This window comes from Natator depressus, chromosome 1, assembly GCF_965152275.1.
Source record: "Natator depressus isolate rNatDep1 chromosome 1, rNatDep2.hap1, whole genome shotgun sequence".
Lineage (NCBI taxonomy): Eukaryota > Metazoa > Chordata > Testudines > Cheloniidae > Natator > Natator depressus.
Genome location: NC_134234.1, coordinates 7,685,630 through 7,702,264, shown reverse-complemented (window position 1 = coordinate 7,702,264; position 16,635 = coordinate 7,685,630). Strand labels below are relative to the sequence as shown.

General features: G+C 48.7%; 2 protein-coding genes and 1 pseudogene across 2 annotated transcripts in view; 2 read left to right on the top strand and 1 right to left on the bottom strand.

Moving 5' to 3' along the window:
* LOC141980875 (olfactory receptor 52K1-like) overlaps nt 1-7,075 on the bottom strand; it is a 40,464-nt gene extending 33,389 nt beyond the window's left edge. The window contains exon 1 of the mRNA XM_074942571.1: nt 6,957-7,075. The gene's annotated coding sequence lies outside the window, so the exon portion shown is untranslated. The remainder of the gene's footprint in view (nt 1-6,956) is intronic.
* Nucleotides 4,622-5,569, top strand: LOC141980851 (olfactory receptor 52K1-like; annotated as a pseudogene).
* Nucleotides 7,076-14,352: 7,277 nt separating the features above from the next.
* LOC141980837 (olfactory receptor 52K1-like) lies at nt 14,353-15,315 on the top strand. Its single transcript, XM_074942513.1, has one exon. It carries the CDS (start codon nt 14,353-14,355, stop codon nt 15,313-15,315), a length of 963 nt encoding a protein of 320 aa, XP_074798614.1.
* The last annotated feature ends 1,320 nt before the right edge of the window (nt 15,316-16,635 follow it).

The window sequence follows — 16,635 nt, the reverse complement described above, 5'->3', positions numbered from 1 at the left end:
TTTGACACTTCTTAGCCTTAACAGTTAGTCCTGCCTCCCTTATGCACTCAAGGACTTTTTGTAGATGTTCCAGGTGTTCTGCCCAGGAATCCGAAAATATGGCCACATTGTCAAGGTAGGCGACTGCATATTCTCCTAATCCCACTAGGAGACCATCTACAAGTCTTTGGAATGTGGCGGGTGCATTTCGCAGCCCGAAAGGGAGTACATTAAATTCATACAGCCCGACATGTGTGGTGAAGGCTGACCTTTCCTTGGCGGATACATCTAGCGGTACCTGCCAGTATCCCTTGGTTAAGTCCAAGGTAGAGATGAACTGGGCCCGTCCCAGTTTCTCTAATAGTTCATCTGTGCGTGGCATTGGATAGTTGTCTGGGCGAGTTACAGCATTTAGCTTACGGTAGTCCATGCAAAAACATATCTCCCCATCTGGTTTGGGAACTAGAACCACTGGAGATGCCCATGCACTTCCAGAGGGGTGAATTATACCCATCTGTAACATATCCTGGATCTCCCATTCTATAGCAGTTTTAGCTTGAGGAGACACCCGGTAAGGTTGGACTTTAATTGGGTGAGCATTACCTGTGTCAATGGAGTGGCATGCCTGTTCAGTCAGTCCTGGGGTGGCTGAGAACGTCAGAGCGTAGCTAGTGCACAGCTCCTTGATCTGCTGTCGCTGCATACGCCCAAGGGTCATGGAGAGGTTCACCTGTTCCACACCACCAGCACTTTTCCCTTCGTAGTAGACCCCTTCAGGCCACTCAGCGTCGTCTCATCCCTGGGCTGTAAACTGACAAAGCTTTAATTCTCTGGAATAAAAGGACTTTAGAGAATTAATATGGTACACCTTATGCTTTCGGTTGGAGGTGGGGAATGCTATGAGATAATTTAGCTTCTTAACCCTTTATAGGTGAGAGGATTTTTTCCTCTGGCCAGGAGGGATTTTAAAGGGGTTTACCCTTCCCTTTATATTTATGACACAAGAACTCACTTATCAATAGCTGGGAAGTGAAATCCTCACTTCTGTTTTCTTTTGTCATTATAGTTCCCACTTTGCCATTGTTTGTCTGCATAATCTCTGTCTGGTTCTGTGATTGTTTCTGTCTGCTGTATAATTAATTTTGCTGGGTGTAAACTAATTAAGGTGGTGGGATATAATTGGTTAAATAATCATGTTACAATATGTTAGGATTGGTTAGTTAAATTTCAGGAAACTGATTGGTTAAGGTATAGCTAAGCAGAACTCAAGTTTTACTATATAGCCTGCAGTCAATCAGGAAGTGTGTGTGTGTGTGTGTGTGTGGGAAATGGGAACAGGGAATGGGGGTGGGGAAATTGGAATCATGTTTAGCTAAAGGGGGAAATGGGAACAGGGACACAGTTACGCCTCTGTGGTGTCAGAGCTGGGAAGGGGGACACTAAAGAAAGAAACTGGAATCATGTTTGCTGGAAGTTCACCCCAATAAACATTGAATTGTTTGCACCTTTGGACTTTGAGTATTGTTGCTCTCTGTTCATGCGAGAAAGACCAGGGAAGTGCGTGAAGGAATAAGCCCCCTAACAAATCCCATCTGGTCCTGGTGACTTATTACTGTTTAATTTATCAGTTTCCTCCAAAACCTCTTCAACTACCCACACATCTGTCGGAGAAATTACACAGCACAGCACAGATTATCCAACAAGTTCTTGGAATGTATTGGAGACCATCTTTTATTTCAGAAGGTGAAGAAAGCTACTAGGGGGAAGGCTGTTCTAGATTTGATTTTGACAATTAGGGAAGAACTGGTTGAGAATTTGAAAGTGGAAGGCAACTTGGGTGAAAGTGATCATGAAATGGTAGAGTTCATGATTCTAAGGAATGGTAGGAGGGAGAACAGCACAGTAAAGACAATGGATTTTAAGAAGGCAGACTTTAGCAAACTCGGTGAGTTGGTAGGTAAGATCCCATGGGAAGCAAGTCTAAGGGGAAAAACAACTGAAGACATTTGGCAGTTTTTCAAAGAGACATTATTAAGGGAACAAGAGCAAACTATCCCACTGCATAGGAAAGATAGAAAGTATGGCAAGAGACCACCTGGCTTAACCAGGAGATCTTCAATGATCTAAAACTCAAAAAAGAGTCCTACAAAAAGTGGAAACTTGGTCAAATTACAAAGGATGAATATAAACAAATAACACGAGTATGTAGGGACAAAATTAGAAAAGCCAAGGCACAAAACGAGATCAAACTAGCTAGGGATATAAAAGGAAATAAGAAAACATTCTACAAATACCTTAGAAGCAAGAGGAAGACCAAGGACAGAGTAGGCCCGTTACTCAATGATTTGGGAAAGAAACTCATTGAGTAATGTGACAGAGAACGTGGAAATGGCAGAGATGCTTAATGACTTCTTTGTTTCTGTTTTTATCAAGAAGGTTGGTGGCAATTGGATGTCTAACATAGTGAATGCCAGTGAAAATGAGATAGGATCAGAGTCTAAAATAGGGAAAGAACAAGTCAAAAATTACTAAGACAAGTTAGATGTCTTCAAATCACCAGGGCCTGGTGAAATGCATCCTAGAATACTCAAGGAGCTGACTGAGGAGATATCTGAGCCATTAGCAATTATCTTTGAAAAGTTATGGAAGATGGGAGACAGTCCAGAAGACTGGAATAGTGCAAATATAGTGCCCATCTATAAAAAGGGAAATAACTTCTGTTCCTGGAAAGCTAATGGAGCAAATAATTAATCAATCAATTTGCAAACACCTAAAAGATAATAAGGTGATAAATAATAGTCAGCATGTATTTGTTAAGAACAAATTGTGTCAAACCTTTGAGAGAGTAACAAGTCTTGTGGATGGGGGGAAGTGGTAGATGTGGTATATCTTTACTTTAGTAAGGCTTTTGATACTGTCTCGCATGACCTTCTCAAAAACAAACTAGGGAAATACAAACTAGAAGGAGCTATTATAAGGTGTGTGGATAACTGGTTGGAAAATTATTCCCATAGAGTAGTTATCAGTGGTTCACAGTTATGCTGGAAGGGCATAATGAGTGGGGTCCTGCAGGGATCGGTTCTGGGTCTGGTTCTGTTCAATATCTTCATCAATGATTTAGATAATGGTACAGAAAGTACACTTAAAAAGTTTGTGGATGACACCAAGCTGGGAGGGGTTGCAAATGCTTTGGAAGATAGGATTAAAATTCAAAATGATCTGGACAAACTGGAGAAATGGTCTGAAGTAAATAGGATGACATTCAATAAGAACAAATGCAAAGTACTCCCTTTAGGAAGGAACAATCAGTTGCACACATACAAAATGGGAAATGACTACCTAGGAAGGAATACTGCAGAAAGAGATCTGGGAGTCACAGTGGACCACAAGCTAAATATGAGTCAAAAGTGTAATGCTGTTGCAAAAAAAGCAAACGTCTTTCTGGGAGGTATTAGGAGGAGTATTGTAAGCAAGACACGAGAAGTAATTCTTCCACTCTACTCTGCTCTGACTAGGCCTCAGCTTGAGTATTGTGTCCAGTTCTGGGTGCCACATTTCAGGAAGGATGTGGACAGATTGGAGAGAGTCCAGAGAAGATCATCAAAAATGATTAAAGGTCTAGAAAACGTGACCTATGAGGGAAGATTGAAAAAATTGGGTTTGTTTAGTCTGGAGAAGAGAAGACTGAGAAGGGACAAGATAACAGTTTTCAAGTACATAAAAGGTTGTTACAAGGTGGAAGGAGAAATTTATTCTTCTTAACATCTGAGGATAGGACAAGAAGCAATGGAGCTTCCAGACCCGGGATGCCCAGTTCAGTTATCCCGGAATTCGGTGAGGAGTTCTCCCCCTGACTTCAATGGAAACGGGATCAGACTCATAGGCTCTTTGGATATGTCTACACAGCGAGTGGCAGTTAGAGTCACAGCTCGGGTAGACAGATGCAGGCTTGTGCTTCTCGGGGTACCGTGCTAAGAATAGTTGTGTAGATGTTGAGACTTGGGCTCTGAAGCTGGTGGGCTGGAGCCCCAACTTCTGCTCCAGTGTCTACACAGCTTGTTTTAGCGAGGTACCCCGAGTCTGTCGATCTGAGCTCTGAGACTTATTGCCGCGGGCTGACACTTGCTGTGTAGATGTACCCTTGGTCATCACTGAGATCAAAATAGCACTAGTCATGCATGTTCTGCAATGAACTACATACATGCAGGTTGAATACCCAGAGTGTGCTGCTGAAGGTACCAGGTACATCTTGCTACATGCAGCTTAACATGCCAGGTATTTCTAGGCTGAAAGCACGTGCCGTGTAGCCAGATACATTAGGTACTTCAAGGCAGAATGCACACTAAACAATGCGCATCTCCTAGCAGCAAGGTACACTAGATAGGATACTTGTAACCAAGTGGGGTTAATTAGTTGTGACCTGTAATGACATTCTAAGAACGTTAAATGATTTTCCACAGTAGAATATAAGGGTTTGTATGATTAGTGTTATTGCAACATGACAGATGAACTCAATGAAAAGTCAGTCCACATCTTCCAGAGCTGAGACTGGCCCCTAGTATGTATTTAATTTACAGGTTCTGTTCATTCCATGTGTTATGTTTTATTGTAAGGAAATTCATAGATGTGAGACTGGCAAATGATGCCACAAGAAGACAATCTGTCAGGTTCCAATGGCACAGGCTCTGATCCGTCAGTGTTCTTCCTGACGGGCATCCCGGGGCTGGAAGCCCTGCGCCCCTGGATCTCCATCCCCTTCTGCTCAATGTTCACCGTAGCCCTTCTAGGAAACTGCACCCTCTTGTATGTTATCAAGACAGAGCCCTCCCTCCATCAGCCCATGTTCTATTTCCTCGCCATGCTGGCCGTCATCGACTTGGTTTTATCCACAACCACCATGCCAAAAATACTGAGCATCTTCTGATTTAATTCCAGGAAGATCAGCTTTAATGCCTGCCTGGTGCAGATGTTTTTCATTCACTCATTCTCCATCATGGAGTCTGCTCTACTGCTGGCCATGGCCTTCGACAGGTACGTGGCCATCTGCAACCCCCTGAGATATGCCACCATCCTGACCAATTCAGTGATAGCAAAGAACGGGCTGGCGGCTTTGGCCTGAGCTGTTCTGCTAGTGGTCCCCCTCCCCTTCCTCATCAGGAGGCTGCCCTACTGCGGGTCCCACGTCATCTCCCATTGCTACTGCGAGCACATGGCCGTGGTGAAGCTGGCCTGTGCCAACACCAGGGTCAATAATGTCTATGGGATCATGGTAGTTCTCTTCATTGCGGGGCTGGATCTGATGTTCATCTCCCTATCGTATGTCAACATCCTAAAGGCTGTCTTAAGCCTGGCATCCAAGGAAGACCAGCTCAAGGCTTTCGGCACCTCTGGCTCCCACCTTTGCGTCATCTTAGTATTCTACATCCCTGTGGTTCTCTCCTCAACAATACACAGGTTCGGGCGCCACGTCGCCCCACACGTACACATCCTGCTGGCCAATTTCTACCTCCTCTTTCCTCCCATGATGAACCCCATCGTGTACGGTGTGAAAACCAAACAGATTCGTGACCGGGTGCTTCTCCTGTTCTGAGGGAAAAGCTTCTAGGCTGAGAAGGAGGGGGCTGCTGAGCAATCAGGAAGCAGAGGATGCAGGAGAGGTTTTCTGAGTAACTTAGACAGCATGGTTGTGGGGGCTTTGTGTACGCTGGGATGGGAACTTCACCTCCGACTCCTAGGGAGCCGTACACTGTCCCCTACACAAGCTTAGCGCTGCTGGCTGGAAGGTGATCTTGGCCTTGACCTTGTCCTCACTCGGCCCCATTTGTGGAGTGTGAAGGAGTGTGAAGAGGAGTGTGGAGGAGTGTGAGGGCTCCTTGCATCTTCTGTTGCTGTGCTGGAATCTGGCCTTTATTACTGACACACCGAGCCACAGCCACGGACGTCCATGCTGCAGGAACAAATGCTGTATCTGCCCCTGAAGTTCAGTCAGCTCTGAGATGGAGCAACACACCCAGGGCCATTTAGGCCCCAGAAGAAGTGCTGAGTGCTGGGCTTTTCTGTCCCAAACATGCCACCAGGGACGCTGCTGGGTGCCAACCTTTTTTTTTTTTTTTTTGGAAATCTGGCCTTAGTTGTGGTGTCTGAACATTTGAGAGTCTGTCCCCAGTGGTTTAACCCGACCGCACAGCAGCACAATGCACCAGGTCGAGAGAGGGGGGACGAGGAAGGGTGGATCTGCCTCAAAGTGTACTTCGAACCTCCCCAAATCCTCACCAGAGCGATCTCAGGCACAAAGTATTTAAAGTTCACTTTCTGATACTGACAATAAATCAATGAAACAGAGCATTGTCTCCGTGTGCGTGCATGTGTGTGTGTGTATAAAATACTTGTGAAAAAGTCTTGCTCTACTTTGCTATCACCCTTGTTCCTGTTGACTAATATATGTTGGATAGCATATAGATATACATCACGTTCATAATATGTATTATCTGCACCATGTATATACGAGTAGCATGCATTAACTACCAATAACATTAAGCACAAATATTGTAACAAAAGAACTAGATAAGTTAAAAAAAGAACTAGATAAGTTCATGGAGGATAGGTCCATCAGTGGCTATTAGCCAGGATGGGCAGGGATGGTGTCCCTAGCCTCTGTTTGCCAGAAGCTCAGATTGGGTGACAGGGCATGGATCACTTGATGATTCCCTGTTCTGTTCATTCCCTCTGGCACTGGCCACTGTCGGAAGACAGGATACTGGGCTAGATGGACCTTTGGTCTGACCCACTATGGCCATTCTTATGGTCTTAACAGTGATATAGCTGAAACTGGCCTGTACCATGATCCTTTTCATTCACTTAGTATCCCGTAATACCTTGCATTTTCTTAACTAAGCATTTGTCACAAGTAGGTAGGAGACTTGTAAACATGTTGTCACTTGTAAAATCACATAAATAATAGCAGCCGAAATTTGTACCTGGTGGAGGGCACCATCAGTATAAGGTGAATGCGGTGTCGCTGCACGGGACAGCTCTTTGGAGACTGGTATCGTATCAAACCTTGTTCCTGGGCCATATTAATCAACCTCCCTGACATTGGGCTCTTGAGTATATTTCCTAACAAAATAATGAACCAAAGTGTGGTCAAACGATACAATTTATCGAGAAATCCAGATCGTTGGAATAACCACCCATAGATATCGCTGCAGAGATCCTATGGCCCATTTTCCCTGGAAAACCACTGACATCGCCCTGCCATGGCTCCCCACCCCCACCCATAGTGCCAGGGGGGCATGGGCGGAGTTTGGAGGACTATGGGGACAGCCCCCAAAACTGCGTACGTTGCTGGGGGGGCATAATTTAAAGGTTCAGCCGCCTCCTCGGAACAGCTCGAGTCACAGCCCCCAAGCTGGGCAGGCCCCCTCCCAGCTGCAAGGCACCCGGCACCACCATGTACAACTGGGAAGTGGACAGCGATGAGGAGTCCTGTGCCAGGAGCTGGCCCCAGCCCCCATGCTGGTGGGGTGGTGTCCGGTGATGGCCCCCACCCAGGTCCGGAGGAGCCCAGCGTCTCCGGCAGGTGGCAGAGGGCAAAGCGGAGCTGCCGGGGGTGGGCGAGGAGAAGGGGCCGGCCCCGAGAGGAGGTGGTTCCCAGGTGAGTGGAGGATTCATGGCTGTTCCTGCTGCGAGCCACACCCCATGATCCATGGCTGTTGGGCCCGCTGGAGTATCAGCCCTGCTGCCCCCCAGGGACCGGGGCTGGGCTGTGTCACTGCTTCCACCTGGACACCTGTCTGACCCCCACATGGCTGTGCCTCGATTCCCCCCCCGCTGTGCCCCGATTCCCTCGCCACCTCCGCTGTGCCCCGATTTCCCTCCCCTGCTGTCCCCTGAATTTCCCACCGCCTGCTCTGCTCCGATTCCACCCCCGCCCACTGTGCGCCAATTTCCACATACCCCAACCCCCCCTCCAGGGACTGATCTCCCCCCCGCGCCCTGATTTCCCACCGCAGCCCCTGGCTCCGGGGACTGACCCCTGACATGTCCCGCTGTGCCCCAATTGGGCAGGGTCCGCGTCAACTCCTCCCAGCCCGGCTCTGCAGGTGGCAGGTGAGTCCCAGGGGATGGGGACTGAGACGGGGGTGGGAGTGCAGTGCGAGCGACAGGGAGAGGGGGGGAAGACAGGTAGGGCAGGGGGTGGGGCCTCGGAGTAAGAGGCGTGGTAGGGGGAGGGGCCTCGGTGAAGAGGTGGGGCGGGGGCGGGGCCTCAAGGGAAGGGGCGGGACAGGGGGTTCGGATTTCAGGGATTAGAAAGTTGCCAACCCCAGGCGATGGGCTCCAGGCGCACAGCGGGCTGCTGAGGGGCAGGGTGTTGCCTGGTCCCGTCGCCCCCTCGCTGGCCCCGGTCCCCGCTGAGGCGAGGGGCAGCGCACGCCCTGCAGTGCCCCTCCCCTGAGGGATGCGAGGCGGCCTGGGGAGGCCAGGCTGCGGGCTCAGCCCCTGGCCTGATTTCCCATTTGATCCGTCTGAGGGGACGACGGCTTGCCGGCCTGGTGGGCGAGGCAGGAGGGGGCACTATCAATCTGCACCCACTGGTAGTGGGGGGCACAATGTAAAGGTTCGGCCACCCACCCAACAAGTCGAGTCACGCCCTCCCCGCCCCCCCCCCCCGGCCCCATGCAGGTCCCTCGCCCTGCCGCACCCAGCTGGTACTCCTGGCTCTCCCCACGGGGTGCAGCTTCCAGTTCCCCTGGCCTCCAGGCTCACTTGACGGGCTCAGCTCCGGCCAGCTACCGCACAGGGAGGGGGCCCGGCGGTACCATGTGACCGAGCACGGGGCTGGTTCTGAGTCAGCAGGAAACCCACACGCAGGAGTGGGGCAGCCCCGACCCCACCCCTAGCTCATGGAGGCTGGGTGGTTTCCAGCCGTGGCTTCCAAGGCCCCCCCCGACTGTGTACACCTGGCATTAGTCACCATGTGGCCATGGTTAAATCTCCTCCCCCTCCCCACGGGTCCCTATGGAAGACCTGAAGAAACACCAGGGCAAGTGCCCAGCCCCCACAGGCCAGCAGTGACCCCACAGCGGGCCCAGCTCTGCAAACCTGGGGTAAGCGTGGAATTTGTCCCCCAAGCGTGGCCCCGCTTTTTCTGGCTGGAGCTGCCCCCCAAATATTGAAGTCAAACTATGCCTATACAGGGGGGCCCTTCTTCCTACCCAAAGAGGAAGTGGTAGCAGCTGCGCTTGTGTAGTGTTGCTGCTTATGTTCCACCCCAGAGCTGGCTGCATGTCTGCAATGGGTGAGTGGGTCTCTGTAGAATGAGGTTTGGGGGATTCTACTGGATAAAAGAGGCCATGTACACGTTAGATGTCATTATCCACCTCTTTCCCAAACCAGTGTTCAGTTGTCTTCATAGTCAACTCCAAGCAGAGCCCTAACACACAGGGTGAAGTCCTGCACACTGTGTGTGCACTTTTGCACCTGCCCAATTTAGGTATGTAAATCCCTGGTACACACGTCAGTTGTGGGGATTTGCACACTATTTTGTGGACAATATGTGCAATATGGACGACACGTGCATGCACTCTGCTGAGGGTTTGGCCCACACTTTTTCACGTAGATGTCGATATGAACACCAGCCCAGCAGGAGAGACCTGGGTTAATCTACATTCACCATTTGCTGTGACTCTGAGATCCAATGCCTGGGAGCTGAGACTAGACAAACTGAGACGAGAAACGGTCTAGCTCCAAGGGACCGAGTAAAGTCACCAGGGTGTCTGTCATTAGGAGGTATAAATACTCTCACCCAGTTGATCTCAGCTGAGTGGAGAGTCCTGCAGTTTGTGTGTGACTTCAGCATGTGCTGAGAGGGAAGAAGACGCAGCCAGGGTTCAGGTGAGCTGGGGCAGTTTATATTAAAGCTAATCAAGGAACTTTCTAAATAGAAGATTTTTAAAAGAAATGGAAAGCTTTGGGCCAAATCTGCTGTCAGTCAAACTGGTGTAAAACTGGAATGATTCTGGATTTAGGCCCGTATAAGTGAGAGTAGAGTGAGGTTGGTCATTTAGAAGGGAACTATTTAATTCCATCAAAAAACAAACAACCAAAAAAACTACAGGAAGAAACAAGTGAGTATTCCAAAATATCAGGGATGTTCAGGTTACACACAGAGCCATAGTTCTCTCCCCTGGAACAATTGCACTGTGAGAGACTCTTTATTGGGAGATTTCAGTCTGGGGGACATATGTTTTGGCAGAGAGACAAGTAATGATTAGGACAGGGCGGTCCCCTAAAACAAGCTCAGTCACTTGCTAAACTGGGCTCACTTGAACAATGTGCAGGTTACATTACAACGTGCATTACAACTAAATGTGAGGTCCTACATCGAGGAACCAAGACCACAGATCACACTTACAGGATGGGGGGCTGTGTTTTAGAAAGCACTGACTCAAAAAAGAACTCGGAGTCATGATGTGTAACCAGCTGTACATGAGGTCCCAGTGCAATGTGGTGATAGAGAGAACAAATTCCCTCCTTGAAAGCATAAGCAGGGGAATATGGAGTGGAAATAGAGAGGTGTGAGGCTTGGACTGACCGTCACTGGTCTTTTTAGGTCCGGTGTCCACACTTCAAAAAGGTTGTTGACAGATTGAAAAGGGTTCAGAAAAGAGCTACAAGAATGATTTCAGATCTGGAGAACGTGGCTTAACAGCCAGAGACAGAACAAGCTCAATCTATTCAGTTTATCTGAGAGAAGGTTAAGAGGTGACTTGATCACAGTCTTTAAGTCCCTTTGTGAAAATAGTCTCTGCATCTCTGTTCATTTGGATTTTTATAGCATAAGATTTCTTCTCTCCAAAAAGAAAAGGAGTACTTGTGGCACCTTAGAGACTAACCAATTTATTTGTCTCTAAGGTGCCACAAGTCCTCCTTTTCTTTTTGCGAATACAGACTAACACGGCTGTTACTCTGAAACTTCTCTCCAAAGTCGGTTTTGAATACGTGTGTGCCGCAGCTATGCACCACACTACAACCCTCCTGCTGCAATATAAATAGGCATAAAGGGATTCATCTGAGTCTTTTTGCTTCTGGAACTGACGGCCTGTCCACATTCACGGCAGCATGTGGAGAGCCGACGCTGCGTGCCCGGCTAGCCTGGGGGTAAAGAGCCGTGTCGATGGAGAGTCACTGCTTAGGCACGTAGAGAACAGGTCTGGTGGAACTCTAAGCTCTACACCCTACACAGTTCTCCACACACCCAAGCCGTGCTCCCATACCCACCATTGAGTGTCCCACTGCCTCCCTGCTGCCGGAGCCTCTCCCCATTGCAGTGAAAGGCTCCAGCAGTGGGGAAAGGCTCTGGCAGTGAGGAGCCTTTCCCCGCTGCCTCCCCACTGCCAGGGCCCTTCCCTGCCATGTGTAGCTACACACCTGCTTGTCAATGGGGTGCGTAGCTACACATACCTCACATGCCGAGTGCAGACAAAGCTTCAGGAAGACGTTACGTAAGTCAGACTTTCTTGGTGTGCCATTTCTAGTTTTCCCCAAACCAGAAACAGCATAAGCGTAGCCTCACAATCCTGCAGTATTTCAGTGGAGGGCGGGGGGTGTTTCATAGGCCTGGAAATAGGGAGTTTTCGCTGTAAAACTGACCAGTTGTGAAGCCTCTGACAAGTATCATACAACATAAGAATGGTCATACTGGGTGAGACAAATGCTCCAACTAGCCCAGTATCCTGTCTTCCAACAGTGGCCAGTACCAGATGCTTCAGAGGCAATGAACAGAGCAGGACGATTATTGACTGATCCATCCTCTGTCATCCAGTCCCAGGTTCTGGCAATTAGAGGCTTAGGACACCCAGATCATCAAGTTGCATCCCTGACATCTGGACTGATAGCCATTGATGGACCAATCCTCCAGGAACTGATCTAATTCTTTTTTGAACCCAGTTAGACATTTGGCCTTCGCAGCATCCCCTGGCAACAAGTTCCCCAGGCTGACTGTGTGTTGTGTGAAGAAATTCTTCCTCCTGTTTGTTTTAAACCTGCTGCCTATTAATTTAATTCGGTGACCCCTGCTTCTTTTATTATGGGAAGGAGTAAATAACACTTCCCTGCTTACTTTCTCCACACCAGTCATTATTTTATAGATCTCTATCATATCCCCCTTAGTCATCTTTTCCCTTCTCTTTGTCTTTTCCAATTCTAATATATCTTTTTTGAGATGTGGTGACCTAACCTGCACGTAGTATTCAAGGTGTGGCGTACCATGGATTTATACAGGGGCATTAGGATATTTTCTGTTTTATTATCTATCCCTTTCCTAATGATTCCCTGGTTTCAGAGTAGCAGCCGTGTTAGTCTGTATTCGCAAAAAGAAAAGGAGGACTTGTGGCACCTTAGAGACTAACCAATTTATTTGAGCATAAGCTTTCGTGAGCTACAGCTTCCGATGAAGTGAGCAGTAGCTCACGAAAGCTTATGCTCAAATAAATTGGTTAGTCTCTAAGGTGCCACCAGTACTCCTTTTCTTTCTAATGATTCCCAACATTCTGTTGGCTTTTTTGGCTGCCGCTGCACATGGAGTGGATGTTTTCAGAGAACCATCCACAATGACGCCAAGATCTCTTTCTTGAGTGGTAACAGTTAATTTAGACCCCATCATTTTATATGTATAGTTGGGATGACGTTTTCCAATGTGCATTACTTTCCATTTATCAACACCGAATTTCATCTGCTGTTTTGTTGCCCAGTCACCCAGTTTTGTGAGCTCCCTTTGTAACTCTTCACAGTCTTCTTTGGATTTACCTGTCTTGAGTAATTTTGTATAAAATCTACAAATGTCACTACCTCACTGTTTACCCATTTTTCCAGATCATTTATGGCTATGTTGAACAGCACTGGTCCCAGTACAGACCCCTGGGGGACTTTGCTATTTACCTCTCTTCAGTCTGAAAACTGACCATTTATTCCTACCTTTTGTTTCCTGTCTTTTAACCAGTTACTGACCCATGAGAGAACCTTCCCTCTTATGCCTTGACAACTCACTTTGCTTAAGAGCCTTTAGGGAGGAAACTTGTCAAAAGCTTTATGAAAGTCCAAGTACACTATAGCCACTGGATCACCCTTGTCCACACGTTGGTTGACCTCCTCAAAGAATTCTACTAGATTGGTGAGGGATGATTTCCCTTTACAAAAGCCAGGTTGGCTCTTCCCCAACAAATCTTGTTCATCTATGTGTCCGATAATTCTGTTCTTTACTATCATTTTAACCAATTCGCCTGGTTCTGAAGTTAGGCTCACTGGGCTGTAATTACAAGGATTGCCTCTGGAACCTTCTTTAAAAATTGGCATCACATTAGCTATCCTCTAGTCATCTGGTACAGAGGCTGATTTAAGTGATAGGTCACTTACCACAGTTAGTAGTTCTGCAATTTGATATTTGAGTTCCTTCAGAACTCTTCGGTGAATCCCATCTGGTCCTGGTGACTTATTACTCTTTAATTTATCAGTTTGTTCCAAAACCATCTCTACTGACACCTGGGACAGTTCCTCAGATTTGTCACCTAAGAAGAATGGCTCAGTTATCGCAGAAGTTGGTGGGGAGTTCTTCCCCTGATTTCAATGGGAGTGGGATCAGACTCATAGGCTCTTTGGGTTTGTCTACGCAGCGAGCGGCAGTTAGCCTCACAGCTGGGGTTGACAGATGTAGGCTCGTGCTTCTCGGGGCACTGCGCTAAGAATAGCTGTGTAGATGTTGAGACTCGGGCTCTGAAGCTGGTGGGCTGGAGCCCGAACTCGAGCTACAGTATCTACACAGATTGTTTTAGCGAGGTACCCCGAGCCTGTCGATCTGAGCTCTGAGACTTGCTGTGTAGATGTACCCTTGGTCATCGCTGAGATCAAAATAGCACTGCTCATGCGTGTTCCGCAATGAACTACATACATCCAGGCTGAATACCCAGAGTGTGCTGCTGAAGGTACCAGGTACATCTTGTTACATGAAGCTTAACATGCCAGGTATTTCTGAGAGCGTGTGCTGTGCGGCCAGATATACTAGGTACTTCACGGCAGAACACTAAACAATGCGCATCTCCTAGCAGCAAGGTACACCAGGTAGGATACTTGTAATCAAGTGGGGTTCATTAGTCGTTACTTGTAATGACATTCTAAAAACTCTAAATGATTTTGCACAGAAAAATATCAGGGTTTGTATGATTAGTGTTGTTGCAACATGACTGATGAACTCAACAAAAGGTCAGTCCACTTGCTCCAGAACTGAGACTGACCCCTAGTATGAATTTAATTTACAGGGTCTGTTCATTCCATGTGTTATGTTTTATTGAAAGGAAAGACATGTGAGACTTGCAAGTGATGCCACAACAAGACAACCTGTCAGTTTCCAACGGCACAGGCTCTGATCCATCAGTTTTCTTCCTGACGGGCATCCCGGGGCTGGAAGCTCTGCACCTCTGGATCTCCATCCCCTTCTCCTCAGTGTTCACCATGATCCTTCTAGGAAACTGCACCCTCTTGTATGTTATCAAGACAGAACCCTCCTTACACAAGCCCATGTTCTATTTCCTCGCCATGCTGACCGTCATCAACCTGGTTTTATCTACAACCACCGTGCCGAAAATACTGAGCATCTTCTGGTTTAATTCCAGGGAGATCAGCTTTAATGCCTGCCTGGTGCAGATGTTTTTCATTCACTCAATGTCCATGATGGAGTCTGCTCTGCTACTGGCCATGGCCTTCGACAGGTACGTGGCCATCTGCAACCCCTTGAGATATGCCACCATCCTGACCAATTCAATGATAGCGAAGATCGGGTTGGCGGCTTTGGCCCGGGCTGTTCTGTTCATGGTCCCTCTGCCCTTCCTCGTCAGGAGGCTGCCATTCTGCCAGTCCCATGTCATCTCCCATTGCTGCTGTGATCACATGGCTGTGGCGAAGCTGGCTTGTGCCAGCACTATGATCAATAACATCTATGGGATCATCGTAGCTCTCTTCATTGTGGGGCTGGATCTGCTGTTCATCGTCCTGTCATACATCAAGATCCTAAGGACTGTCTTAAGCCTGGCGTCCAAGGAAGAGCAGCTCAAGGCTTTCGGCACCTGTGTTTCCCACCTTTGCGCCATCTTAGTGGTCTATGTACCAGGGGTTCTCTCTTCAGTAACTCACAGGTTCAGCCACCAAATCGCCCCGTACGTACATGTCCTGATGGGCACTTTCTACCTCCTCTTTCCTCCCATGATGAACCCCATCGTGTACGGTGTGAAAACCAAACAGATTCGTGACCGGGTGCTTCTCCTGTTCCGAAGGAAAAACTTCTAGCCTGCACCTTGTGTGGAGTCTAGTGCTGGGAAACGCATCAGCAAGTGCCCCACCCCCCTAATGCACAGGGATCATTAGTGCTGATGTATCTTTCTGCAGCATCTTGCATCTTGAACAATTTTAAAGCTCTTGACAAACCATGGCGTGAAAGGTCTGTACATGCTGGTGTAGGAACGATGTCACCTTTGCACGGGGTGCAGCATATAGCCCCCGTGCTCTGCCTGAGGTGTGGTGGTCACCATAGAAGTTACACTTGGCTGTGCTCCTGCCTCATTTGTCCATCACTAGCAAGAGGGCCAGGCCTGCTCACTCCTTGCCTGTAGGGAGGTTAAGTGTCTTACCTAACCTCACCCAGCAGCCCAATGACCGAACTAGGAAATGACCCTAGGTTTCTGGTATCCCAGTGCAGTGCTCTATCCACTAAGCCCTGCTGCCTCCATGACAAGGAGATTTTTTCAATTTTAATAAGCTGATTTCCTGGCTTGTAATGCGTGTGACATGGGGTTTCTCTCATAGCCAGTTCCCTACCCTATTATCTTTCAATCTAACTGAGAAGTCTTGAACTTCAATACAGTTCAGCACCTAAGTTTTGGCTGAAATAAGGCCCAGCCCAATTCTTATGAAATCAGTGACCTAAAGAAGAACTCTTCAAACACAGCTCAGATCTCATATTACTTTGGCCCTGTACACCCAGCTTTCTCATCCAGGGGTGGCCAACCTGCACCTGAGAAGGAGCCAGAATAGACCAGCGCCCATTGCCAAAGAGCCACAGTAACACGTCAGCAGCCCCCCGTCAGCTCCCCCACCTGCCTGCCAGCAGCCCTGCTGATCAGCACCGCCCCCTCCTTCCCCATGCCTCCTGGGGGGTGCAGGAGACTCTAGGGGGGAGGGGGAGGAGCGAGGGCACGGCAGGCTCAGGGGAGGGGGCGGGAAGGGGTGGAGTGGGGGCAGGGCCTGTGGCAGAGCCAGGGGGTGAGCAGTGAGCGCCCCCCAGCACACTGGAAAGTTGGCGCCTGTAGCTCCAGCCCCAGAGTCGGTGCCTGGACAAGGAGCCGCATATCAACTTCTGAAGAGCCGCATGGGGCTCCAGAGCCACAGGTTGGCCACCCCGCTCTAACCTCTGAGAACCGAACGTCTCTGCCCTACCCCTTCCCCCCAGGCCCCACCCTCTCCCACCTGTGTCTCCCCCACTCCCGTCGCTCACTCCCCATCCCCCATGACTCACCTGCCACCTGCAGAGCCGGGCTGGGAGGGTCTGACGCGGAGTCTACCTGCCTGTCCAATCAGAGTGCTGGGGTGGGAAATTGGGGCACAGCAGGG